Source organism: Hyperolius riggenbachi, chromosome 1 (assembly GCF_040937935.1).
Source record: "Hyperolius riggenbachi isolate aHypRig1 chromosome 1, aHypRig1.pri, whole genome shotgun sequence".
Classification (NCBI taxonomy): domain Eukaryota; kingdom Metazoa; phylum Chordata; class Amphibia; order Anura; family Hyperoliidae; genus Hyperolius; species Hyperolius riggenbachi.
The window spans coordinates 180051404-180078387 of NC_090646.1; the positions used below are offsets into that span (position 1 = coordinate 180051404).

Sequence of the window (26984 nt, forward strand, 5' to 3'; positions counted from 1 at the left end):
GATTCCTGAGAAAAAAGCAAGATACCTTAGTAATGGAGAGCCTCTGGATAGACTTCAGAGGCCTAATGTATCTTCTTACATCCAGATGTTCCAGCACTGGGTCCCTCTCTACCCTGCAGGTCAAATAGGTCTCTTAAGTTTGTGAGTGTTGCTGTGGATGACCATGTTTGCGCACAAGTCCTTTCATTCTTCTGGGCATGCGTGGACCTTACTTGTCAGTATGAAAATGCTCGTCCATGGTGGTGCTCACACACTAAAGAGACCAGAGGACTCAACGCTGCCATGAATATCGCTTCAGGATTGCTTGAGGGCTTATTCACAGTGGTACATTGCAAAGCTGAGCTGTAAACTCTTATAAAGCATCTTACCGCACTGCAATGCTAATCCTATGGGACGTTCACAGTGCAACGTTAGAGTCGCATTGTACAGTGCAGCGTTATGGTAACGCACTGCTGCAGTGCGGACAGGGGAGCCCCAGGTGAGGGGGGGGGGGTCTGACCCTCCTCCCTACCACTGTGCCTGCTGCTCCCCCTTGCTGGCTGCTACCCCTTCCAGGCTACTTATACTGGGGGCAATGATACTACCTATGGTTGGGGTTGCCTGGGGCCTGGGGTTGCCTCAGGTGGCAAAAAGTCTAAAATCCAGTCAGACTTGAGTCAAACATCTGATCTGCATGCTTGTTTAGGGTCTATGACTAAGAGTATTAGAGGCAGAGGATTAGCAGATCAAGGCAATGTGCATTGTTTCAATGAAATACTGTAAATATGGAAGCCTCCATAGCCCTCTAACTTCAGGTGTTTTTTTAAATATTATAAATCTTTTCCAGAAATTTACCCAGATACTGATTTGAACTTGTCATTTTTTCATTTAGTACAGCTGATTACTCTACATTCAGACTGGGTTCTGAAAAGGACAAGTACAGGCTGACCTATGCTTACTTCCTTGATGGTGAGGCTGGAGATGCCTTTGATGGATATGATTTTGGTGATGACCCCAGTGATAAGACCAATACTGGTCACAATGGCCTTCCTTTTAGCACATATGACAAGGACAATGACAAATATGGAGGAAATTGTGCTGAACAAGAAGGCGCTGGTTGGTGGATGAACAATTGCCATGCTGGTAACCTCAACGGCAAATATTACCAAGGTAAAATGATGTGATCGGTAGGATCTTATTGGTATCTTATTGTATGTTATTCCATATGATACTAAAACACAGGGGCCTTGATTCACTAACTCGGTTAGCACGTCTTAAGGCTTTGGACGTGCAAACAAGGGTGCTAAGTAGTTTGCATGTCCAAAGCTGTCACTGTTCGCGTGCAAATCATGTACTTTGCAGCACTAAACTTTGCACGCGGAGTATATGGTTTGCACGATTTCGCTTGCACAGCCGATTAGCGCGGGAAAACCCGCTTAGCATTGTGGCGCTAACTCTTAGCGCCTGTGATTCAGTTGATTACACTTGTTATAGAATCCAGCAGTCATATTTTTCTACTGGAAGGGATATCTTCCCAGCCACTGCTTTTAGGCTAGGTTAACACTAGAGGCTAAAACGGTCTGTTTCACAGAACAGACCACAGCAAAATAAAGGATGTGTCGACGGATCCTATATTAGGCATAGAATCCATTCAGATGTGTGCCAACATTCCAAAACTGCTGCCCAGTGACAAAAGTCTGTACAGTGAGTACATCAGGGAGATGTACTCCTCACTGTGACGTCACCCTCCAATTCCTGCTCCCTTTGCTGTAGACTCCCATTCAGTTCTCAGACCCTGAGAGAATTCTGACTGCATTCAGCACTTCAGGAAAACAACCTTTTAAATTGGTTGGTGAGTCTACACACGGTACAATTTCGATTGTGTGTACAATCGATCCAATCTCCAATCTCATATAAAGATCAGGTAAGCTGCCACCAATTCAAATTAGCGTGTAAATATACAAATCTAACTCTGGCTAGTCCTGTCGGAAAAAAGGTTATTTCAACAACCTCTCTAGACACAGCAAGTTACAACAATAAACAGTTATGGTAACCTTCTCCCAGGATTGGCAGGATTCTTTTCAGAGGATGCTCAGAACATGCACTTAGACAAACATTTTTTTAAAAAGATTCTTTATTTTAAAGAGAAAGGGGGGGGGGGGTGGGACACAGAGGCATGCTCTCTGCCTCATGAAATGCCTTTGTGTCCCCACACCCACCGCTCTCTGCCGCCCCCATGCCGCGCTATAGCCCCCTGGAATTAGCAACGATGTTTGTCGTTATTTCGGAGGGTAATGGGAGGAGAGGGAATCAGAGATGGGAAGACCCCGCCACACGAGCCAGTTCCACCCCTCTCATTAGAGGGAGAAAGCGATATGAAATATCTGAAATTATCATATCTCGGCGTCATATACTGCGATCACACAGAGGGTGAGACCTGTGTGTTCCTCGTGTTCTCTGCAGTTGTCAGATATCAAACATGCGTTCATTATTATGCTGCATTGCAGAGAAAACCATATGTATGGCCTAGTGCACACCAAGCGTTTTTGGTAGCGTTTTCAAAAACGCAAACCGCAAGCGTGGCTCCTGCAGCATTTTTGCGGTTTGCAGATGCGTTTCTGCCTTTATGTAGAGTATAGGAAAGTGGAAAACTGCTCTGAAAAACGCTAGATCAGAGAGGTTTTCCAGGAGTTTTTGTTACAGAAGCTGTTCAGTAACAGCTTTACTGTAACAATTTATGAAATCTGCTACACAAAAATGCTACCAAAAACACTAGGTATGTTTAGAAAACCACTCTAAACATGCCTACAATAGCTCTGAAAATATGCTTCAAAAACCTCTAGCGTTTTGCGAATCTGCTAAAGGTTTTTGGTGTGCACTGGGCCTTACTGAGATAAGTAGGGAGAATGACGTTTCTTGCTTGGATACGCTCAGGTCATGTCCAGCAACCATCTAGCTCAGTTATTCTCAACTAGGGTTCCCTGGAACCCCAGGGTTCCTTGAGGACTTTGCAGGGGTTCCCTGGCAGTTTTGCCCTTTGAGGTGAGCTGTCTCAACTGGCAGGTTGAGAAAGTTTCAAAATTATATCCCTAGTTTCTCAATGTCCTCTCCACTCATTTTCTGCCCATCCTGAATTCTAGCTTCCATACTTGGTTATCATTGGCGCAATGGCCTTGACACAATGACACGTCAGATTGGGGATTAATAAAATGTGGCATGTGGGATGCTAGAACTAAGCATGTGTGTGCAGCAGATGAAGAGGAAAGAGAGAAAACCAAATCACTGGGCAACTACAATGGGGAGTGCAGTAATAGAGGGCATGAAATAGGTGCCCTGTAAACGAGAAACATGGAATGGGGACTATTACAATAGTAGAAAGTGTTTAGCTTCACCCATTTTTAATGACCAGTTCTACTATAAAATAAATCCCCTCTCCCTCCGTTATTGTAGAGGTTCCCCCGGAGATTCAAAAATTATTGAAGCGTTCCTCCGGGGTAAAAGGTTGAGAAAGGCTGATCTAGCTAATTTTGATATGACTGGCATTTATAGAAAGGATGTAAATATAGCACAAATTTATGACGGGATTTATGAGGGATTTATGACGGGGGATCTGGTTTCTGGTCCCTGACTCCCAAATCAATATCCTTTGAAAAACAAATCAAAGAATGTGAAGGGTCTGCTGCAGAGAAGGTTGATTACTTTATTGCCCTCTCTCCAGTGTAAAGGTAGTCATACATCTAGCGATGTATGGGCAGATTTGACCTAGAGACAAATCTCTCTCTTATCGATCTGTCAGCTGCCCATACACCGCAGGCCAATTCACAATCAATTTCATGCTGAAAACAATCCGGAATCGGCCCTCGCCGCTGTGCCCCCCTAATGTCAGTGTCCCCAGTGTCCCCCCAGTGCCAGTGTAAATGCATACATTACCTCTCCCCGGCCTCTGCTTGTCTCCCACAGGCTTATAGCATTCCTTTTCTGCATACATGCTCGCCCTACGTGGTCTCCTAGTACGGGCGCGTGTGTGACGTCATATGTACGCCTTTACCAGGAAACCACGTGGGGCATATGTGTGTATGCGGAAGAGGATAATGCACCCTGAGCAGCGGGGGACAAGTGGAGGCCGCGGAGAGGTAACGTCTACATTTACACTGGCACGGGGGACACTGACATTAGGGGGCATTGCGGCGGATGGTTTTGTCGATCGTCTGGAAATTGGCCGCCGTTCCCGCCGCACACCCGACCAACCAACTATGGCAGCATGCGCTATCGACAATGCGACCAGTTTCCATCCCGAAATTGGTTGCTTTGTTGGTCGGGCATGCATTTGGCGGCACCGATTCTCATCCAATTCGATTATAATAATTGAATTGGATGGCTGATAGGCCACCAAGTGGCCTGATGTATGGCCACCTTAAAAATAAACACACCATGTAAACAGACACTTCCTATGGAAAATGCCTGGACTGACAGAAATATCTCTTTTTAAGCAAACCTAAAAATGTAAAGGAGTATTCTGCAACACGCCTTTTGGGCATACTTTCATTTATTTTACAGCATTATGCAATTTTTATGCAAATGTATGCAGCTTGAAAATGAATAAATCAAATCCTGTTGAGGTAAAATTCAATTGGTCCATTTTCTAGCTGTATAAATGTGCTTGCAAAATTTGCATAATCCTGCATCAACTCAAAATTATTTGCATCTCATTGACATCTCATTGACCATCCCTAGTTACAGCTGCTGCAAATCCTGCAGTAAATCTGCAGTGTGTCTACTTCCTGCTTTCATGGAAGCAGATATATTGTTAACATTCTGTGTTTACCATTTAGCTGCTCTGCTGTGGCAGAGGAGATTCCTGACCTGACACAGCTAAGAGATCAAATTACAATGCCGATTTGCTACAAATGAGGAGGAATTACACAGGCTAAACTTTCTAAATACATACAGGGTGCATTTCTCTTCTGTCATGTGCAAGAGTTCAGGTCCACTTTAAGGGTGAAGCAGAAGAATAGTGCACCTATTAATTTGAGTGTTGCTATTTACCTAATGCAAATTAAGTGCCACTTCGTATTGAGCACTGCCACCCAAATCTAGCAGCTGGGAGTGATGAGGATGTAAAGTTTTGGTCAAGTGTAGAAACTGGGATTATCCACTATTAACCACCTAAAGACGGCGTGAACGCGGCGGCTCCCCTAGGACCGCGTAACGCCAATTGGCGTTAAGTCTTGGGGGCGTGGTTTGATGGGGATCGCGCACGCCGTAACTTCAGCCCAACGCGGCCAGTCTGCATAAAAGAAGTGCCCCCTCTACGTATCTCTCCAGCAGCCGTCGGAGAAATACATAGAGGGCACACTTCTTTTACGCAGACTGGACGCGACTGGCTGAAGTTACGGGACCCGGTACCGCAGAGGGAGAAGACTGAGGATGGCGGCGTGGGAGTGATCTGTGCGGATGAGGCTGGAGGAAGCCCCAGGTATGTATAAAACTTTTCATTAATGTCAGCTCTGGTGTCATAGTAAGAAAAACTGTGCAGGAGGTGGTCTTTTTGTACAGAAAAAGTGCAGCTTTCCAAAAGGCAGTTGATTGTCCATAGTGGGCTGGAACCCACAGGAGCACTTTTGGCAGCGTTTTGGCAGCGCTGCGATACGCTAGCACTTTGCCAAAACGCTGGGCTAATGTTAATGGATGGGGCAATTTCCACAGGAGCGTTTGCGTTTCCCAGAAACGCAAACGCAGGACCTGCAGCATTTTGGGAGCGTTAGCGCTTCAATGTAAAGTATTGAAACGCTAGCGGAAACGCTCAGCAAAACCTAAACTGAGCGGTTTTGCTAGCGTTTTGCCGTTCAGCACACTGTAACAAAATGAAAAATAATTCACAGGACCAATCAGGATAAAAATGCGAAACGCAAAACGCTACGCAACTGCTAAGCAAAAAAATACAATGTTGCAAAACGCGACCGAAAAACGTGCATGAATCCGCTTGCAAACCGCTCAGACAAAACGCTAGCGGTAGCATTTTGCGTTTGCTGATTTCAGTGGGTTCCAGGCCAGTGAGAGGCAGTGAAGGTGCACATCCAGCCAATAAACATACTTATTAAATGCAATCAAGGCTACAGTACGACATATGGAGAGAGGTACAGATCAGCGGGGGTCAATAGCCATTTCACGCCATGGGGTCCTGATGAAGCGCCATGCCCCCATGGCATATAACGGCTGTTGATTCCCGCTGGTCTGTATCTCTCTCCATATGCGGTACTGTAGCCTTGATTGCATTTAATAAAGGTATGTTTATTGGCTGGATGTGCGCCTTCGCTGCCTCTCACTATTGTTAATGTTAGCTCTGGTACACTAGGCTAGGGTCCACCATTGGAAAGATACACTATGCTGGTATACTGTATATAGGTCATTATAACAACAAAATCGGAACATTAAAACCTGTATTTAAGAAAATTACTTTTTCAAGGTGTAACCATATTTAACTGTTTCATTGCAGGTGGCACTTATAGTACGGCTGACTCTAAAGGCTATGACAATGGCATCACTTGGGTAACATGGCGTAACCAATGGTATTCTATGAAGAAGACTTCAATGAAGATAATTCCTTTGAACAGATATGGAACAGATGATGGACAACAGTTTTCAAAGGGATCAAAGGTCGGGTCTGGCAGCCGTGGAGATATTTAAGAGTGAAGTTTGCACATTGACAACACCATGCATTCATCTCATAACTACAGTGTAGCCTGAGCCTCCAGACCTCATGTTTTCCACTGCACTATGTTTACAATAAAATACCAAAAGTACACTAATCTGTTTCACTTTTGGCATAATGTTGTGGTCCCAGATGTGGAAAATCGCATTTTTATTAAACATTTAAATATTTGAAATCTACTGTATGCACTTCTATCATGGAATATTTATGAACTTTGAAAATACCTTCAGGGCCCGTTTCCACTAGCATGGAAACCGGGCCGAATCCGCAGTTTTCCCGCAGGCGCAGGGAAACTTTGCTATAGGAAACAATGGCGCCGCCAGCCGAATTGCTTACCTTAGCGATTCGGCCGGCATTGCCTTCAGTTTCCGTGTGGGAGGCTGTGAATCCCATAGCCGTGCGTGGCACGGCTTATGGGATTCGTCAGCGTTCCTGCAGACGAGGAAGTGCCGCCGCGCGTCTCCCAACCGCACGTGGCACTAGTGGAAACAGACCCTAAAAGGTCTTCCCCTCAAGCATTTTAGATGCTATGTCCATAGTTTATGAATAATTGCTGATGGTTTTCAACAAATAGTTAATGGTTTCTATGATAATTATGGTTGGAGTCGAAAAAAAGTAAGGGCAGGCAGGACCAGTTCTATCTAAAATGGGGCCATGTTTACAAATTCAACATGGGGCATCCCTAAAAAGCCCCATTAGGTGCCCCTCCCTCCCAGCCCTAATGGAGTGCCAAAGTGCCCCCCCCCCCCCCCCAAAAAAAAAGAAAGATAGTAGCATCAGCTGGCACCTTTTCTCCGTACCCCCCTAGATACTAGTAGGTTGTTACTCCACAGCCGGATCTTGCACCCCCCCACGTCTTCCATAATGTTAAAAGTGGTTTTCTGGGGCACCTGCAGAGTACTTGCAGTGGAAAAAACTCAGCTGTTCTGCCAGCATTGCCTCCATCCTCCCTGGCGTTTCTTCTCTGTGCTTTGGCCGCATGGTACATAAGTAGATACATGCAACCAAGTCACGGCAAAGAGACGCTAGCAAAGATCTGGCTGGACAGGTAAATCTGCTCCATTGTGAGTACTCTGCAGGGGCCCTAGGTGACCACTATTAACTTGTGCAGAGAACTACCGGTAGTTGGGGGGGAAGGCTATCAGCCAGCTCGGGGGCCCTGGCCAGTTGCTCATTTAATTACCATGGAAGCACAGGCTCTGGATACAGGTAGAAACTCCATCCCACTTCTATCCAAAACTAGAAACATTATTTTATCAGGGCTTTACTTCAACACTTAAGTTACATCTACATTTTGAGCTCCGGCTCTTCTCCATATTGAATATACTGTGCTAATCTTTCACCGAATCGGTCATATGTGATTACTGATACTGAGAGGTGACAATTGGTGTCCTTCTTAAACTTTTGCACTTTGTAAAGAACAGGATACACAGTACTCGTATACTCATATCATGACAGCATGCAATCATAATACTAAACATTTTTTTCTGTTTAAAATGTTTTAATTGTTAAATATTAGTTGAATAGTAAATCGTTATTTCACATCTATGCTAATTTCCTAACATGGAGGAAATCACTAAGTGTAATTTACTGTAATGATTGTAACTGAGCAGAATCCATCTCACACCAAGCCTTCTTCAGTAAAATGTATTTTGTGGTATCACTGTATTTTCTGTACTCTGTCCGTAGAGCTTTGATCCATTTGCTGTATAAGCTTTTAAATAACAAAATTAAAAATAATTTCATATTAGTGATATGTGATAACTCCTTAGCAACCAATCAGAAATTAACATTCATCTGTTGCCTGCATTATACTGCTGATATCATATTTATCAGTTGTTATGGGTTACTTCACATTACTATTTACACCATATAATTACATTTTTTATTAACATTTTCTCTGTTACCAATCAGTTTGATCCATCACTTATGCTTTTTTGTAATTTAACATCAATAAATTGTGTGTGTTGTACTTCAATCCACTCTGCTATGTATCCTCTTTTGATGTTGCATGTATATAGCTGTCTGTACCCTCAGCCTGCAAGCAAACAGGATTTAAAGAGACACTGAAGTGAAAAGAAAATTATGATATTATGATTTGTATGTGTAGTACAGCTAAGAAATAAAACATTAAGATCATATACATCAGTCTAATTGTTTCCAGTACAGGAAGAGTTAAGAAACTCCAGTTGTTATCTCTATGCAAAAAAGCCATTAAGCTCTACGACTTTCAAAGTCGTGGAGAGGGCTGTTATCTGACTTTTATTATCTCAACTGTTTTCTTTTTATCTGCCAGAGGAGAGGTCATTAGTTCACAGACTGCTCTGAAATAATCATTTTGAATGCTGAGTGTTGTGTAATCTGCACATATTATAGAATGATGCAATGTTAGAAAAAACACTATATACCTGAAAATAAAAATATGAGAATATTTTCTTTGCTGCTAATCTTCTATTAATTATTCATAGTACACAACCAATTCATTATATCATTTTTTTTTTCGCTTCAGTGTCTCTTTAAGCCCGACAAAGGCTGCAAGGCCGAAAGCTTGCTTATTCTTATTCTTTTTAGTTAGCCAATAAATGATATCATCCTGATTTAAATATTCTTCTGTGTAAGACTTAGAACAAAGCTGAAAATAAATGAAAGTTGAAATATAGCCTAAATGCACCTACATAAAATTGTGTGAAATGCTAGTACTGGAATACTTGTCAGTTTAGTTACTATATATCATTTTTTCTGGTTTGGAAAATTAATTTGTTGTTCTCTTTCATTGTAGGCTGGAGACATTTAAGTTGACACATTAAAATAAAAGCACGAGATTTGTGGGATATGGAATATGCCAGATCTTTGCAGTCTGTAAACTTGCACTATACCCATTAGGAAAAGGAAATATATTAAAAAAAAATTAAAAAAAATTGAAATAAAGGCTTTATATTTTATTCTAAACTTAAGTGGATTCCTATAATAACGATATCCTGTCGTATTTTACAACAAGTAGTAGATGGGCTTATATAAAGCAGAACACTGACCACAGTTGCTGGAGACTGAAGGTAGGCATTAGGGCTCTTTTACACTACAGCCCTTTTTAAGCGTTTCATCGCAAAGTCGAAACTTTGCGTTGACCAAGGCCTCTTTCACATCACAACGCGTGCAGGAGAACGGCTCCTGCACGCGTTGAATAGGTTACGCCGTGTTGTCGGGAATTTGCGGTGCGACACAGAGTAGCAGCGGTAGTAATTAATTAACCCGACGGGGAAATGCAAATTCCCGACGTTAAAATGCTTCTGGGTGCGTCGTACCGCAACGCATCGAAACGCAGCGTCGGGTGTGAAAGGTAAAATTAAAGACTTTAATTTTACCTTGGTCAATGCAAAGTGTCGACTTTGCGCTGAAACGCTTAAAAAGGGCTGTAGTGTGAAAGAGCCCTTAAAGCCCGGTAAGGTAATTCCTGCCACCTGTGTTCCGAGAGATGAAGAAGTCTCTCTGCCAGGAGCATAAAGCCCACCTTTGACAGCTGTCATTGGAACAATTGTCCACATGGTAGGAGATTTATCCACTGCTTTTGTTTTACAGTGAGTTGCAAAAGTATTCGCCCCCCCTTGAAGTTTTCCACATTTTGTCACATTACTGCCACAAACATGAATCAATTTTATTGGAATTCCACGTGAAAGACCAATACAAAGTGGTGTACACATGAGAAGTGGAAAGAAAATCATATTGATTCCAAACATTTTTACAAATAAATAACTGCAAAGTGGTGTGTGCATAATTATTCGTCCCCCTTTGATCTGAGTGCAGTCAGTTGCCTATAGACATTGCCTGATGAGTGCTAATGACTAAATAGAGTGCACCTGTGTGTAATCTAATGTCAGTACAAATACAGCTGCTCTGTGAGGGCCTCAGAGGTTGTCTAATGCTGGGTACACACTATGAGATTTTCTGGTAGATTTACTGTCAGATCGATTATTTCCAACATGTCCGATTTGCTTTTCGATCGATTTCCGAGCATTTTCCGATCGATTTCCTATTACAGTGCACAGAAATCGATCGGAAAATGCTCGGAAATCGACCGAAAAGCAAATCGGACATGTTGGAAATAATCGATCTGACAGTAAATCGACCAGAAAATCTCATAGTGTGTACCCAGCATAAGAGAATATTGGGAGTAACAACACCGTGAAGTCCAAAGAACACACAAGACAGGTCCGGGATCAAGTTATTGAGAAATTGAAAGCAGGCTTAGGCTACAAAAAGATTTCCAAAGCCTTGAACATTCCACGGAGCACTGTTCAAGCGGTCATTCAGAAATGGAAGGAGTATGGCACAACTGTAAACCTACCAAGACAAGGCCATCCACCTAAACTCACAGGCCGAACAAGGAGAGCGCTGATCAGAAATGCAGTCAAGAGGCCCATGGTGACTCTGGACGAGCTGCAGAGATCTACAGCTCAGGTGGGAGACTCTGTCTATAGGAAAACTATTAGTCATGCACTGTACAAAGTTGGCCTTTATGGAAGAGTGGCAAGAAGAAAGGCATTGTTAACAGAAAGCATAAGAAGTCCCATTTGCAGTTTGCCACAAGCCATGTGGGGGACACAGCAACCATGTGGAAGAAGGTGCTCTGGTCAGATGAGGCCAAAATGGAACTTTTTGGCCAAAATGCAAAACGCTATGTGTGGCGGAAAACTAACACTGCACATCACTCTGAACACACCATATTCCCCACTGTCAAATATGGTGGTGGCAGCATCATGCTCGGGGGTGCATCTCTTCAGCAGGGACAAGGAAGATGGTCAGAGTTGATGGGAAGATGGATGGAGCCAAATACAGGGCAAACTTGGAAGAAAACCTCTTGGAGACTGCAAAAGACTTGAGACTGGGGCGGAGGTTCACCTTTCAGGAGGACAATGACCCTAAACATAAAGCCAGGGAAACAATGGAATGGTTTAAAACAAAACATATCTATGTGTTACAATGGCCCAGTCAAAGTCCAGATCTAAATCCAATTGAGAATCTGTGGCAAGATCTGAAAACTGCTGTTCACCAATGCTGTCCATCTAATCTGACTGAGCTGGAGCTGTTTTGCAAAGAAGAATGGGCAAGGATTTCAGTCTCTAGATGTGCAAAGCTGGTAGAGACATACCCTAAAAGACTGGCAGGTGTAATTGCAGCAAAAGGTGGTTCTACAAAGTATTGACTCAGGGGGCTGAATAATTACGCACACACCACTTTGCAGTTATTTATTTGTAAAAAATGTTTGGAATGATGTATGATTTTCATTCCACTTCTCACGTGTGCACCACTTTTTATTAGTCTTTCACGTGGAATTCCAATAAAATTGATGCATGTTTGTGGTAGTAATGTGATAAAATGTGGAAAACTTCAAGGGGGCCGAATACTTTTGCAACCCACTGTATTTCTAGCTGGAAAGTTTTGGAACTCACCCTCCATTCTATTTCAGCAGCAACAGCTACAAGCACAAGACGTGAGGAAACATCTCCTCAACTGAGATAAATGGTATCATCCTGATTTAAAACTTCTTGCTTCAACTGAGACAAAGACATTAAAACAAACAAACCAAAAACAAAAGAAACCACACACACGATCACAGTTTTAACCTTTTGGTGTGGAAGGTCTGAAAACTGAATTTTAATTCACTGCTGTAGGTTATGCACTGATAAAAATGACTCGGTTTGCTGAATCAGCCAATTTATGAATGGAATCATTATTAAAGAACCACTATCGAGAAAAAATTTAAAATGTAAAATACATTAAAACACTTAAATAAAAAGTCAAATATTTTTAGAGTGTAGGCTACTTACACAGTAGGACGTTGCGTTTGATGCGACGTTAAGGTCGCACAACGCGGTCCTAACGCAATGCATATACACTTTCACAGTGCGATGTTAAAGCTGCATGTTAGAAAAAGTATTTACTGTGGAATGAAAACGGCGAATGCGGAACATTTTAAAAAAGAAAAAAACAACAAAGAACAGAGCATGTACAACACAAGTAACGCAGCAGATTCATTGCTGAACGCACAGCATGCAGCACTTTCTAATAACGCTACACGTTACACACAAACGCAACGTGTGCACTGTGAATGTCGCACAGACTTTGCATTGCTGTACGTTAAAATATTTTATAACGTGCAACTTTAATGTCGCACTGTGAAAGAGGCCTCAATGTGCTATAAATTATTTTTCTCCTATGCTGCTGTCACTTACAATAGCTAGTAGAAATCTGCCAAAATTGACAGGTTTTGAGCTAACCCATCTCCTCATGGGGGATTCTCAGCATTTTCTTTATTTACAAAAGCACTTTGTGAACAGCAGTTGCTCACTCCAACTACCAGAATAGTGTGTACACAGGTAGAGGGCGGATTGCATCCTTGTATAGATGCTTTCGAGAGAGTGTTTTTGTAAAGAATAAATTAAATACTGAGAATTCCCAATGAAGAGATGGGTTCATCAAAACATGACAGTTTTGTCAGAATTCTATTAACTACTGTAAGTGACAACAACATAGGAAAAGTAACTTATAGCTCATTTTACTCTGGAAGAAACATATTTTTATTTGTATGTGTTTACATGTATTCAAAATTTGACCATTTTCCGCGATAGTGGTCCTTTACTGACAATTCACTACGGTATAAGAGAGACATCTGATGACATGGTAGTGACTGACATGTGATGATCAGAAAATAAATAAAACAAAAGTACTGTTTCTTTGTTACTATGGCGTTATATACTGATAAATGCTCGTAAATGCCAAATTTGGATGTTTGCCAATAACATACTTTCAGTTAAAGGGGCACTATAGTGAAAAACTGGAAAATGTAAAATGCATATGTACTCATACATGCACTTGTCCCAGAGTAAATGCACCATATTTTTATTGCTTCCTATGTAGCTGTCACTTGTAGCAACCAGCAGGCATTATATTCTACCAACTCTGAAAACCTCTTACCGACAGGTTTTGGACTAATTCAAAGTTTCATGGGGAATTGTCAAAGTAACATTTGTTTCATAATTATTTCCTACACAAAGATGCTGTCCAGCCTGCCTACCCATGTCCACATAATTCTGGCAGTTGAACTGTGCCACTGTCATTCAAGGAGTGCCTTTGAAAATAAAAGAAACTGTGAGAATCTCCCCTGAGATGAGCTAGTACAAAACCTGTTGGTAAGAGGTTCAGATTTGATAGATTACAATGTCTGCTGTAAGTGAAGGCTACATAGGAAGAAAACAATGTATAGTACATTTCCTCTGGGACAGATGTACAGTACATCTTATATGTGTGTTTCAATATGAATTTTAAATTTTACAGTTTTTCACTATAGTGCCCCTTTAATCATTAGGCAAAGGCTCCACTCTAGATTGCAACATAGGCCCTGATTCAATTCACTTTTTGGACCATATGCAATTAACTTTTCCTCCTAGGAGATAATTTCTCATAATCTATTTTCATACATTTTCAGTACTTTTCAATTGAAAAAGTACCAAAAAGTATGTGGAAAAGTACTCTCAAAACTATTTTAAGTATTTTATTGCTTGCTGGTGATTTAAAAGGCATTTCATTGTCAAGTTTGCATATGGACCTTTTTCTCTTAATTTTTCTCCTAGGTAATAGTTTCACACCTTATCAATAAAATGCCTTTTGGACTTCCAGCAAGCAATAAAATACCCATAATTAGAGGTGGGACAACAATCTGTCTAATCCACAAATCCCTCGAATCTTGTGAAAGATTCGGGATTCGTGGATTGGAATACTGACGCCATTTACCGCTGGCCGAATCCGCTAAATCCCGATGCTGCATTGCCATGCATCCGCTGCTTCCCCCCCCCCCCCCCCCCCCCGTTCGCCCTCGTCCTCCTCCCCCCCCCACACCTCCTCTGCTCGCCCTCCCATAGATAAAAGCATCCGCTCACCTGTGGAGCGCAGACACGGAGACCTCTGGCTTACTCCTCTCTTGCTCCTAGTCGGTCGCTTTTGCTCATCGTGTCATCAGTAAAAACTGGTCCGGTCGCTAGGGGAGCAGAAAAGTAAGAGAAAGGTCTGCGGCTCTGCGCTCCATGCTCCACAGGTGAGTGGATGCACTGGATCATGAAGAGGGGGGTGGATTACGGGAGGAGGGGAGAAACGGTCAATACCTATACTGAAGGCACCTTTAGCTAGCTACCTATGGTGAAGGCACCTTTAGCTAGCTACCTATGGTGAAGGCACCTTTACCTAGCTACCTAAACTGAAGGCACATATACCTAGCTATTTATACTGAAGGTACCTATACCTAGCTTCCTATACTGAAGGCATTTATAGCTAGCTACCTATCCTGAAGGCACCTTTACCAAGATACCTATACTGAAGGCACCTATAGCTAGCTATCTATACTGAAGGTACCCTTACCTAGCTACCCATTCTGAATGCAACTTTACCTAGTTAGCTATACTGTGAACAACTATGCCTGCCTACCTATACTATTAAATCTTATACAAAGCTGCGCTGCCTGTTTTTAAACCTTTAAGATAACAGATAGTCCAATACCACGACCGATAAAAGTTTCTCTTCACAACAAGTGGGATCGCTATTACAGTGTTCCAGACACAGAAAAGTCACTCAAAGTTGAATCGCGCTCCCCACTGCATCAGATGCTCCTAAAAAATATATACAAAAAGCTCCACATAGCGTAACTCTGTTATAACAAAATCACACCACCCGTGTTTCAGTGACAATAGTGCAGCACACGAGACCATAAACTTCCACTGTAGCTCGCTCACCAGATGATGGCCACCTCAGAAATCAGGTGGATCTATCGCTTAAATCACAAATCCTCACTGGCACTGTAGATCTTCAACTTCTATCTAATATTGCAGTAATCGTTTTCCAATCATATAAAACATAAAATCACAACATAGCATAAAACCTTTTAAAACCAATATGCTTCCTGCGCTACAAGTGCGCACTCACGTATGGGTTCTTGGTAATCAGGCACATCACATGGACCAACAGTAGGGTCTGTTGCAACATCAGGCCTAGTGCCGTGTGGATGTGGGTATCGGCGTCCCGATTCCTCTCCCGGGCTTCCGTATGCAGTCGCGCTATGGTCCTCCGCTCCGTGACCCGATTCAACCACCGCCGCTCTAGTATCGTGGTGACGTCAGACGCACTGGACGTAGCTCCGCCCCTGGGCCCACGAACCCATACGTGAGTGCGCACTTGTAGCGCAGGAAGCATATTGGTTTTAAAAGGTTTTATGCTATGTTGTGATTTTATGTTTTATATGATTGGAAAATGATTACTGCAATATTAAATAGAAGTTGAAGATCTACTGAAACACGGGTGGTGTGTGATTTTGTTATAACAGAGTTACGCTATGTGGAGCTTTTTGTATATATTTTTTAGGAGCATCTGATGCAGTGGGGAGCGCGATTCAACTAAAAGTCAGATGATAAAAAGAGTGGCACTCACTCGAGAGGGGGATAAGGGTGCCCAAACCTCAAAGGATCTTCACACCTTCGGGTCCCAGTAGCAGCAAACACGATGGAGGCTGGCACTTCCAAAAGTATAAAGCTCTTTATTGAAACATCAATAAAAATGGCTAAGCGGCGACAACCATGGTTGTAACGGCTTGAGAAAGGGCTAACACCTGAAACAGCGGGCTGTCGCCGCTTAGCCATTCCACTTAGCCATTTTTATTGATGTTTCAATAAAGAGCTTTATACTTTTGGAAGTGCCAGCCTTCATCTTGTTTGCTGCGATTTTAAAAACGTAGCAGCGTGTACAGGCCCTCATAGGCGCTCACAGTCTTATGTCTCTATCATACTGTAGAGGAAATTTTGGAGGGAAGACAGTTAAACTAGCCATGGGTTTTTGGGTTGTGGGCAGAAACCAGAGCAGCCAAAAAAAATCCAATTAAATAAGAGGACAACATTTGAAATCCTTGTAGACAAGTGATGTTACAAAATAAACCCTCGAAAACTGCAAGGATTTGTAAGTCTCTGAATGGTTGCTCACGATCATGTGATTTTGTGACACTTCCACTTCTTCTTTTATGCTGGCATTACAGCATTCCGATAGATGCCTTCGATGATAAAATTCCGACATGTCCGATGTTCCGCTCGATTCTTTTCTGGCTCGATTTCTCATAGAAGTGAATGGAAAAAAGATAAAAAAAATTAGTGGAAGATAAGAGAATCAAGCAGAAAATTGAAAGGCTAATAGATTGCGCGCCAAATGGAACGCAAAAAACGTAACGTGTAATCCCACCATAACACTGCATCAGCAGTTTGGAGAAATCTTTACACTTACAAACAGGGTTAATATGATTCGCCATTATTCTGAATTCAGGCAGACAATTCACAAAATTAAAAAATTGCCTAGAAATGGAGATCCCACAAAGATTAACATCATCAGTGTTGATCTATTAACACTTTAAAATGTAATTATGGTCAATTTAATTACGTACCAATAGTCATGGAAAAAGTTATTTGTTACATAAAAACACTCTTTTAATTAACATTACAAATGAATACATGTCACAAACTACTTGGCTCCACTTCATGGAGGATTCTCAGCATGGCATTTATTCTTTGTAAAGACTCTCCCTGAAAAGGATTTATACAAAGTTGCTGGACAGCCTCCATGCTCACTTTTTTGGCAGGTGAATGGAGCAACTGCCATTCACTAATTGGTTTTAAAGATAAAGACACCCCTGGGAATCACCCATGAGGAGTTGGGCTACTCCAAAACCTGTCGGTTCTGTCAGGTCTCTACTACCTACTGTAAGTGACAGCAACATAGGAGAAGAGTCACTTGTGGCTCATTTTACTCTGGGAAAAATTTACTTCTTATTTAAATGTGTTTACATGTATTTAACATTTTAAGTTTTTTGCAATAGTGGTCCTTTAAATAATTTGGGCCATAATGTGGAAATGTGAATAACTTTTGAAAAGACTTATCAAAGGTAACATAGGCCAGGGATATTTTTTTTTGTCTGTGGACTTTGCTATACTGGTCAGAAGTAAACAAAGTTTCATCGGCCTTCTGTTGCAGAACCTCTATTCCAAAACAAACAGTGATCAATTGGTGCAAGAGTGCAGGAATGTACTGACAGGACTTGATTGTATGTGATATTCTAGGGACTGCATACATAATATAGTTTTTATATGCACTTCTTCTGACGTTTAAATTGAACTGACGAAAATTAATGAAACAACATATTTCAGGAGGACACTTGCGATGTGCATTTGTGGTGTGATGCCCCACCTGGCCGCATCACACTGCAATGCACAAAATCACAGACATATGACCCTGCATCAGAGTTCGCCAACAGGGTCCTATGCTTCTCCCACTTCCCCCCCCTAGCTGCCCCTCGCCCAGTGACACACTTCCTGCTGGACAGGAAGCACGTCACTGGGATTCCCGGGGATCCCCGTCATATTCCCGTCGTCTCAGGCATGATCGCCACAATGCCGCTGCCAACCTTTTTCAAAATGTATGCATTACCCATTGACTTGCCGGGAAAGCCCAACGGTAATGCACTGTTGACTTTGCAGAAGCTCGCCGGCGGATTGGGCACTTCTGGCACAACCTGCAAGTATAACCCACTAGCGTTACTAAGCCATTTCTAAGTGCTTGTGACTTGAAAAGCTCTTGCTAATGCTAATGTAATGCTATGGGTGTAATCCCACTTCAATGTGATTTCATAAAAATCCCCCATAGCATTGCATTAGCAAGAGCTTTTTCAAATCACTAGCGCTTAGAAATGGCTGCTAGTGGGTTTGAGCCCTTATATATATTTTTGCAGTTAGCTTCTTAGTGTATGTATAATACAGATGAACTAGAAGACAAAAGGTATAGGCAGCACCCAACCAAGTAAAGTGTGACGTGCTCTGGTTGAGGAACCTTCCACTCAGAACTTCCAAGCAGCAAAGAAGGATTTAGACCCGGAACCACCTTGCAGCTCTTTTATTAAGGCATCTTGCATTGTTGCTGACCCTTGCTGTATCCTGCAAGATGCCTTAACCTCCTTAGCGGTATAAAAAGATAACCGATAGTAACAGAGGCGCCAAATTAGAATAAAACGATTTAAAATCTGTTTAAAAGGAGGAGGGTCGGTGGTTACCACCCTCAGGTGTATAATGACCAGCCAATGAGTCGTTATACATTAATAATAATAAAATGTATTATAAACTCTCCAGGCATGCAACGCGTTTCACGGGTCAAGAGCCCGCTTCATCAGGCAATCAGTATTGGAGATACACTAAGAAACAAAGACAGAAATAAAAGAACACACAATATATCAAAAGACGCTGGGTACATAGATAATGGAGATATACAATCTCCATTATCTATGTACCCAGCGTCTTTTGATATATTGTGTGTTCTTTTATTTCTGTCTTTGTTTCTTAGTGTATCTCCAATACTGATTGGAGATCATAGATACATAGATATACAATCTCCATTATCTATGTACCCAGCGTCTTTTGATATATTGTGTGTTCTTTTATTTCTGTCTTTGTTTCTTAGTGTATCTCCAATACTGATTGCCTGATGAAGCGGGCTCTTGACCCGTGAAACGCGTTGCATGCCTGGAGAGTTTATAATAAATTTTATTATTATTAATGTATAACGACTCATTGGCTGGTCATTATACACCTGAGGGTGGTAACCACCGACCCCCCTCCTTTTAAACGGATTTTAAATCGTTTTATTCTAATTTGGCGCCTCTGTTACTATCGGTTATCTTTTGATCTAGTCCACCCCTGGTGGAGGGGTACATCCCCATTTCTGTCTACAGAGAGCGACTTCTTAATACCTGAGTGGGGTCAGGTCATAATTCTCCCCACTTGTACATCCAGTGGTTGCCTTTGTGGTAACCCAGACTTGTGAGTATAATACTCGTAATTGTTTCATCATATTTTCTTTACGTGACATACTACACTATATTGGGCTCTCGGTTTTTCATTTTTTGTATTCTTCTAAGCTCCTTAGCGGTATGCCCGGCATTGTGTCGGGCATACCGCTTGCTGGCCCCAGGAGTGCTCCATGCATAATTAATGCGATCAAATGGGTGTAAAATGTTTAGCTAGCACTAGTACAAGTGTCCAGCTCCCCCTGATTGCTGCTGATCCCCCCCCCCCCGATCCCCCCATTAATACATTACCCAGCCCGGATCCAGCAGCCTCCCCACACAGCTTTGGTCTCTCTATTGTGAGGATCGCACATGACATCATGAGCGATCCTCCCCATAGTGAAGACCTAAGCTGTGCGGGGAGGCTGCGTGATCGCTGGATCCAGGCTGGGCATGGGGGGTGCAAGGGGGTGCTCAAGCACCCCCTAGAATTGTCCAAGCACCCCCAAAGCACCCCCTTGCGTGAACTGACTTCAGGCGTCTAAGAGACCCCGAGTCAGTTCACAGCGGCAGCCCAAAGCAGCAGAGCAGGGCTACGGTAAGATGGCCGCCCAAAGCCCTGCTCTGCAGACTTGGAGTCTGCAGTGCAGGGCTTCGGGCGGCCATTTTCCCGTAGCCCTGCTCGCCGGGTAATGCAGGCTGCAGGCAGGAAGTCACGTGAAGGAAGAGGATCGTGGGAGCTGCGCGCCACAAGGAGGTCGGGACAGGAGGAGGTCGGGACAGGAGGAGGTCGGGACAGGAGGTCTTCTGACTGTAGGTGAGTAAATGGGGTTTTCTTTTCTTTTTCAGGTGGTGCTGCTGATTGTGGTCAGAACTGCTGAGCATTGTGCATATTGTGGTCAGATCTGCTGAGGATTGTGCATATTGGGGTCAGATCTGCTGAGCATTGTGCATATTGTGGTCAGATCTGCTGAGGATTGTGCATATTGGGGTCAGATCTGCTGAGGATTATGCATATTGTGGTCAGAACTGCTGAGCATTGTGCATATTGTGGTCAGATCTGCTGAGGATTGTGCATATTGGGGTCAGATTTGCTGAGCATTGTGCATATTGGGGTCAGATCTGCTGAGGATTGTGCATAATGTGGTCAGATCTGCTAATGATTGTGCATATTGGGGTCATATCTGATAACGATTGTGCATATTGGGGTCATATCTGATAACGATTGTGCATATTGGGGTCATATCTGATAACGATTGTGCATATTGGGGTCATATCTGATAACGATTGTGCATATTGGGGTCATATCTGATAACGATTGTGCATATTGGGGTTATTGAACGTGTTTTTTGTTCAAATCTGCTCACATTACGTGTATTTTCTTGAGAAAACCTGCACAATTATGTGAATTTTCTGGGGAAAGGGTCACCAAAACTTGGGCCCTCTGTCTTTGCGTTGCACTTTTAAAGGAAACCCGAGGTGAGAATAATATTGAGGCTGCCATATTTATCTCCTTTTAAGCAATACCAGCTGCCTGGCTGCCGTGTTGGTCTTCTGCCTCTAATTCTTTCAACCATAGACCCTGAACAAGCATGCAGCAGGTCAGGGGTTTCTGACAATATTGTCCGAACTGACAAGATTAGCTGCATGCTTGTTTCTGGTGTAATTCAGTTCACTACTGCAGCCAAATAGATCAGCAGGGCTGCCAGGCAACTAGAATTGTTTAAAAGGAAATAAATATGGCAGTCTCCATATCACTCTCACCCTGGGTTCACTTTAAATTACAGTTAGCCCCGCCCTCATCCGGTCATGACCACGCCCATTCGTCTCGCCGCGGCGCGCTTTGCGCGCCTCAGGTTGTAGCCACACCCATTTTTTGCCATGGCGCGCTTGGCGCGCCGCAGGTCGTCAGCCACCCCGGAAATTGGTCCAGCACCTGCATAGCACCCCCTAAAAAAATTCCTGGAGCCGCCACTGAGGCTGGGTAATGTATAAACGGGGAAGCGGCGGGGATCGGGGGTGCCGGACACTTGTACTAGCTAGCCTAGTGCTAGCTAAACGTTATACACCCATTAATTAACTTGGGGACACAAACTGGCAAAACCTCCTAAGCGGTATAACGCTCAGGAGGTTAAAGGACATCTATCTATTAATCTGTTCAGCCCCACAGTGTCAAAAACCTCATGCATCCGAGTAACGTTCACCTCCCATTCATTCGCCAATAACTTTATCACTACTTATCACAATGAATTGATCTATATCTCGTTTTTTCCACCACCAATTAGGCTTTCTTTGGGTGGTACATTTTGCTAAGAAATATTTTTTTCTAAATCCATTTTAACAGGAAGATTAAGAAATGAAAAAAAAAATCATTATTTCTCAGTTTTTGGCCATTATAGTTTGAAATTATACCTCAAGGTCTAAGGATACAGAATCCCACCCTGCATACATACAATAGCAGGTTTGCAGAAGTAATCTGCAGGAGGAGCTCAGAGAGAATACGGAATTACCTTATAAGAGTCTGCTATAACCGTAAAAGGATTACAAAGGATGAGATACAGAGCCTGAAACTGTCTCTGAATGATGACCCCACTGGAGCATGGGATAAACTACAGACCTTCTATAGGAAACTACAGAGATTCCTACTTAACAACAAAAAGAAAAAACTTCAGAGACTTAGAATTAAGAGTGGACGCCTGGATGCACAAGCAGCAGAAAAAGAGCAACCCACAGGTGTAATGAATCTTTTTACTTATCAGGTTACTGAAGCTGAAATGTCAGTACTCTCCAAAGGCCTGTCATTATGCCCTGAGAGACCCATAGACAGGATTGCACTCTGTGGAGATATGGAGGAATTTTTCAGAAATCTGCGACTCAAGGAACACTACCATGATAAGGAAGCCTGTGATACAATGGATAATGGACCAAAACGCACCAGATCTAAAAAGAAGAAAAAAAGATGGACCCCCAAAGAAGGAGAAAACCTGGCCCTGGATAAATACATCAACAAATCCAGACGCAGAATCTCTGACAGGATCCTGAGTAAAAGAAAGACACTGGCCCAGAACGTAACACCACAGGAGCGACAGGCCATCAGATCCCTTAAGGAGACATTATTATTAAACCAGCAGATAAAGGTGGTGCCATAGTCATAATGAACACCAGTGACTACATCCAGGAGGCACAAAGACAATTATCCAACACCGCTCACTATGCCAAATTACAGGGGGAGCCCACAAAAGGCTACAGGATGGCACTCAATAGGATGGTTAACAGATTGCCTGCAAACATCAGACTACATGTAAGGACCCTTATCCCTGAAGAGCCTAGAACAGCCTGCTTTTACATGCTTCCCAAGATCCACAAAGAGGGAAACCCAGGCAGGCCCATAATCTCAGGGAGCAGAACTTTTACAGAGAATATCTCAGGATGGCTGGAAAACATCTTGAAACCTCTTGTCTGTAAAAGACCCAGCTACATACAGGATACCACCCACCTCCTGAACAAACTGACAGCCATCGGCCCAGTACCTGAGGGAACCATACTGGCCACGATGGACGTGGAGTCTCTGTAAACGGACATTCCCCATGATGATGGTATTGCGGCCTGCCGTAAATATCTTCAGAGTCAGGGCATACCTGTAAAGCCTATTGCTGGACTGATCAAATTCATTCTCACTCATAATTATTTCACTTTTGGACAGGACCTCTATTTACAGCAGATGGGCGTGGCAATGGGTTTGCGATTCGCACCACAGTATGCAAATCTCTTCATGGCCAAAATCGAAGAGGAATACCTCCATGCATGTGGCATAAAACCCATGGCCTACTTCCGCTTCATTGATGATATTTTAATCATCTTGTCCGCAAGTGAGGATGATCTTCTCCAGTTCCACAGGAACTTCAATGCCTTCCATCCTACAATCAAATTGAAACTTACCTACTCTCACACAGAGATTAACTTTCTGGACACCACCATATACATCAGGGGTAACAACATACAAACCTCTGTGTATCGCAAACCTACAGACCGTCCCACGTACCTAAGATATGACAGTTTTCATCCCAAGCACATTAAGAACTCTATAATTTACAGCCAAGCAATAAGGTACAACCGAATTTGCTCTGACAGGATGGACAGAGACAAGCACCTGGATCGCCTTAAGAACACTTTCATTAAACAAGGTTACAGTCCTCCTATGGCTGAGGCCCAAATCAGGAAAGCCAGCAACATCCCCAGGACTGAACTCCTGAAATATAAGCAAAACCAGAAAGAGGAACGTGTCCCTTTGGTTGTCACCTACAACCCACACCTAGAATTCTTAAGGAGGATTGCTAAGGAACAACATCCCATTTTACACAAGGATCACAGACTGAGAACGATATTCCCTAAACCTCCACTCGTGTCATATCGGCAACCACACAATCTAAAACAGATGATTGTCAGGAGTTCTTTGAATAGGCCTCAACAAAATGGAACATCACCCTGCCGACAAAAAAGTATGTGGGACCTGCAGGCACATTTACTCCACTGACAGGGTAACGATACCAGGTTCACAACCGGAGTACAGAGTACAAGGTACATTTTCCTGTGGTTCCACCAATCTGGTATATCTGATCATGTGTGCTAAATGCCCCAATGTTATGTACGTGGGAGAAACTGGACAAACTCTGCGCAAACGTCTGAATGGACACAGGCACACTATTAATGATACCAAATCTGGACTCCCAGTTGCTACACACTTTCGGTCCAACGGACACAGCATGGATGATCTTCGTGTCACTGCCCTGAAGGGTGGCTTCAAAACGTCAAATGATCGATTAATAGCAGAAACAAAATTTATAAATTGGTTCAAAGCTGTGCAGAACGGTTTGAATAAGGACAACAACTTTTTATATTGGTATCAGACTGATGATATTTGAACTTTCTCAGCCATTCTAGCTGAACTTGTGAACTAAGAATTTACGATACCTCTGGGTCAATCCTAATCCCAGGTCTGTGAGCAGGGAGTAAACAAGAATCCTTATCTTAGCTAACAACTTCTAACCCGATGTAGATGGTCTGTTTGAATTAAGGCATCTTAATGACATGTATTTATGCTTGAAAAAATATCTGTTTTCCCTTTTGATGTTGCATGTATAAAGCTGTCTGTACCACCAGTTTGCAAACTAACAGGATATAAGCCTGACGAAGGCTGCAAGACCGAAAGCTTGCTTATTTTTATTCATTTTTAGTTAGCCAATAAATGATATCATCCTGATTTAAAACTTCTTAAATTAATATATGCTACCGTAATTAAAACTCATGTATTTTATTTGCCCATTTGTCCCGGTTATTACACCATTTAAATGATGTCCCTATCACAATTTATGGCGCCAATATTTTATTTAGAAATAAAGATGCATTTTTTCAATTTGCGTCCATCACTATTTACAAGCTTATAAATTAAAATAATATACTCTTTTGACATGCATATTTAAAAAGTTCAGACCCTTAGGTAACTATTTATGTTGTTTTTGTTTTTTTTATTGTAATTTTTTTATTTTTTTATTTTTATTAAAAAATGTATTTGGGTAATTTTTGGTGTAGGAGGGAAACCGCTAATTTTAAATGTAAAATAATTGTTTAATAAAAAAATGTATGTGGGTGTAGTTTACTATTTGGCCACAAGATGGCCACAGTCAAAAAAGTTTTGGATGCGAACGACCTCGCATACAGGAACTAGAAAGAGGACGGGGAACCTTTTTTTTGGCAGACAGACAGCGGTCTCTGATGAGAGATCGACGGTTTTTCTGCTGAACACTTAGATCGTAAATGGGAACTATATTCCTATTTACTGATCGGGGGGCTAGCGGCAGGCGGCAGGAGCGCTCCTGATCACGCGCAGCAGCAACGGCAGAGCCTATCTGGACGAACATCCTCGTCCAGATAGGCTGAACTGGTTAAAGCATTTTTTTTTTGTTTTACAAATACAGTATATTATGGCACACATTACCACAAGTATCAGGTGCAGTTTCTTTCCTCACACAGCTGTGTCTCTCTGTTGTAAAATCATCCCAACACATCCAAATAAGTATAAATATCTCACTGGCTGCTGCTAGTAATATTATAGCACATCTAGCTACCTGTTACCTCCTCTGTCGGCTTTCCTCCTCAGCCTCTGTGTAGACTGTGAGAAGAACACAGTGAAGTATTTGCGAGCTGTTTCAAGAGTGAAGGATGATTTTAAAGCTGACAGAGAGAAGTAGGGTAATAAATACAGTGTCTATGGTAATGTGAACCCTTATACAGTGTGGCGTAGCTAGAAATTATGGCATGAACTAGGCATTCTTGAGCCATGCCACCTGCCCCTACCATATGGTTATGAGTTGGATGGGCAATTTACATTCCCATGCAATGTACATTGAGTATAGTCATTGGGCTAAGAGGCACAGTCAGAGGGTGGAGAAACAAAGGAACATTAAAAGTGAACACATCAAGTTCAACCTGGGCCCCTCTGCTTTAGGGCGCCCCCATAGCAGTTACTATGGCTGCTATGGCTATTGCTACGCCCCTGCCCTAATACAGATGATTATTTAAAAAAAAAACTTTATCAATAGTTGTCCTTCGATAAAAGAGCTGATATTTACTACAAGATGGTGCCGGGTCAAGACTCCCTCTTTGCTAATAAAGATGAACAGTAATGCTCTATATTATTCTATTTACATTACAAATAAAACATTGTCTTTATTGAATATAAATAGGGATGTTCAGAATTGCTGATTTCCGATTCAGCGGAAATTCCACGTTCCGCCAATGCAGTTTTCCGCTACCGCTGTATTCCGACGGTATTTAGCAGTATTCCAACGGTATTCTGATTTCCGCGGATTTCCGTTTTCTGCGGAAATTTCCGCTACCGCTTACCGCACTACAAATCCTCATTCTCTGATTGTCTTATTCATTCTGAGTCTTCTGATTGGCTTAAAATTAACCGACTATTAGTATGGCGGATTTCCATGGAAATTTCCGCTACCACTTACCGCAATACAAATCCTCATCCCCTGACTGGCTGATTTAACCCGAGTCTTCTGATTGGCTTAAAATTACCGATTATCGGTATAGCGGAAATATCAGTGATTTCCGACAAATTCCGCACACTAATTTCAGCGTACCGCATTCCGATGCGAAAATGCGGAAATTTCGTTCCGTGAAATCGGAATGCGCATCCCTAAATACAATACAATAAACAGGCTCATTAATATTGAAGTGCTCAGGTGAGCTGATGTTCTCCAGAGGAGGAGAGGGCCAAAAGAGAGGGAGAAGAAAAACTTGCTGTCAAAAAACTAACTACACACAATGGGGTTGATTCACTAAAGGAAATAGCGCGAGTAATCTGTTACTCGCACTATTTCCACAGCGTGCTTTAAATATAATGTGCTACACACTATACGTGCTTTT

At 42.5% G+C, this 26984-nt stretch overlaps 1 protein-coding gene across 2 annotated transcripts in view; it reads left to right on the forward strand.

The window, feature by feature from the left end:
• Positions 1–9640, forward strand: part of FGG (fibrinogen gamma chain) — a 29966-nt gene extending 20326 nt beyond the window's left edge. Inside the window, exons 8-10 of one of the 2 annotated variants that reach the window (XM_068278897.1) lie at positions 872–1149; positions 6476–6636; positions 9471–9640. In XM_068278897.1, coding sequence (XP_068134998.1) covers positions 872–1149; positions 6476–6636; positions 9471–9485 — 454 coding nt within the window. In that variant the 3' untranslated portion in view covers positions 9486–9640. Of the gene's footprint in view, positions 1–871; positions 1150–6475; positions 6789–9470 lie in introns of those variants that run through there. The other variant, XM_068278896.1, reaches the window with a different exon arrangement.
• The last annotated feature ends 17344 nt before the right edge of the window (positions 9641–26984 follow it).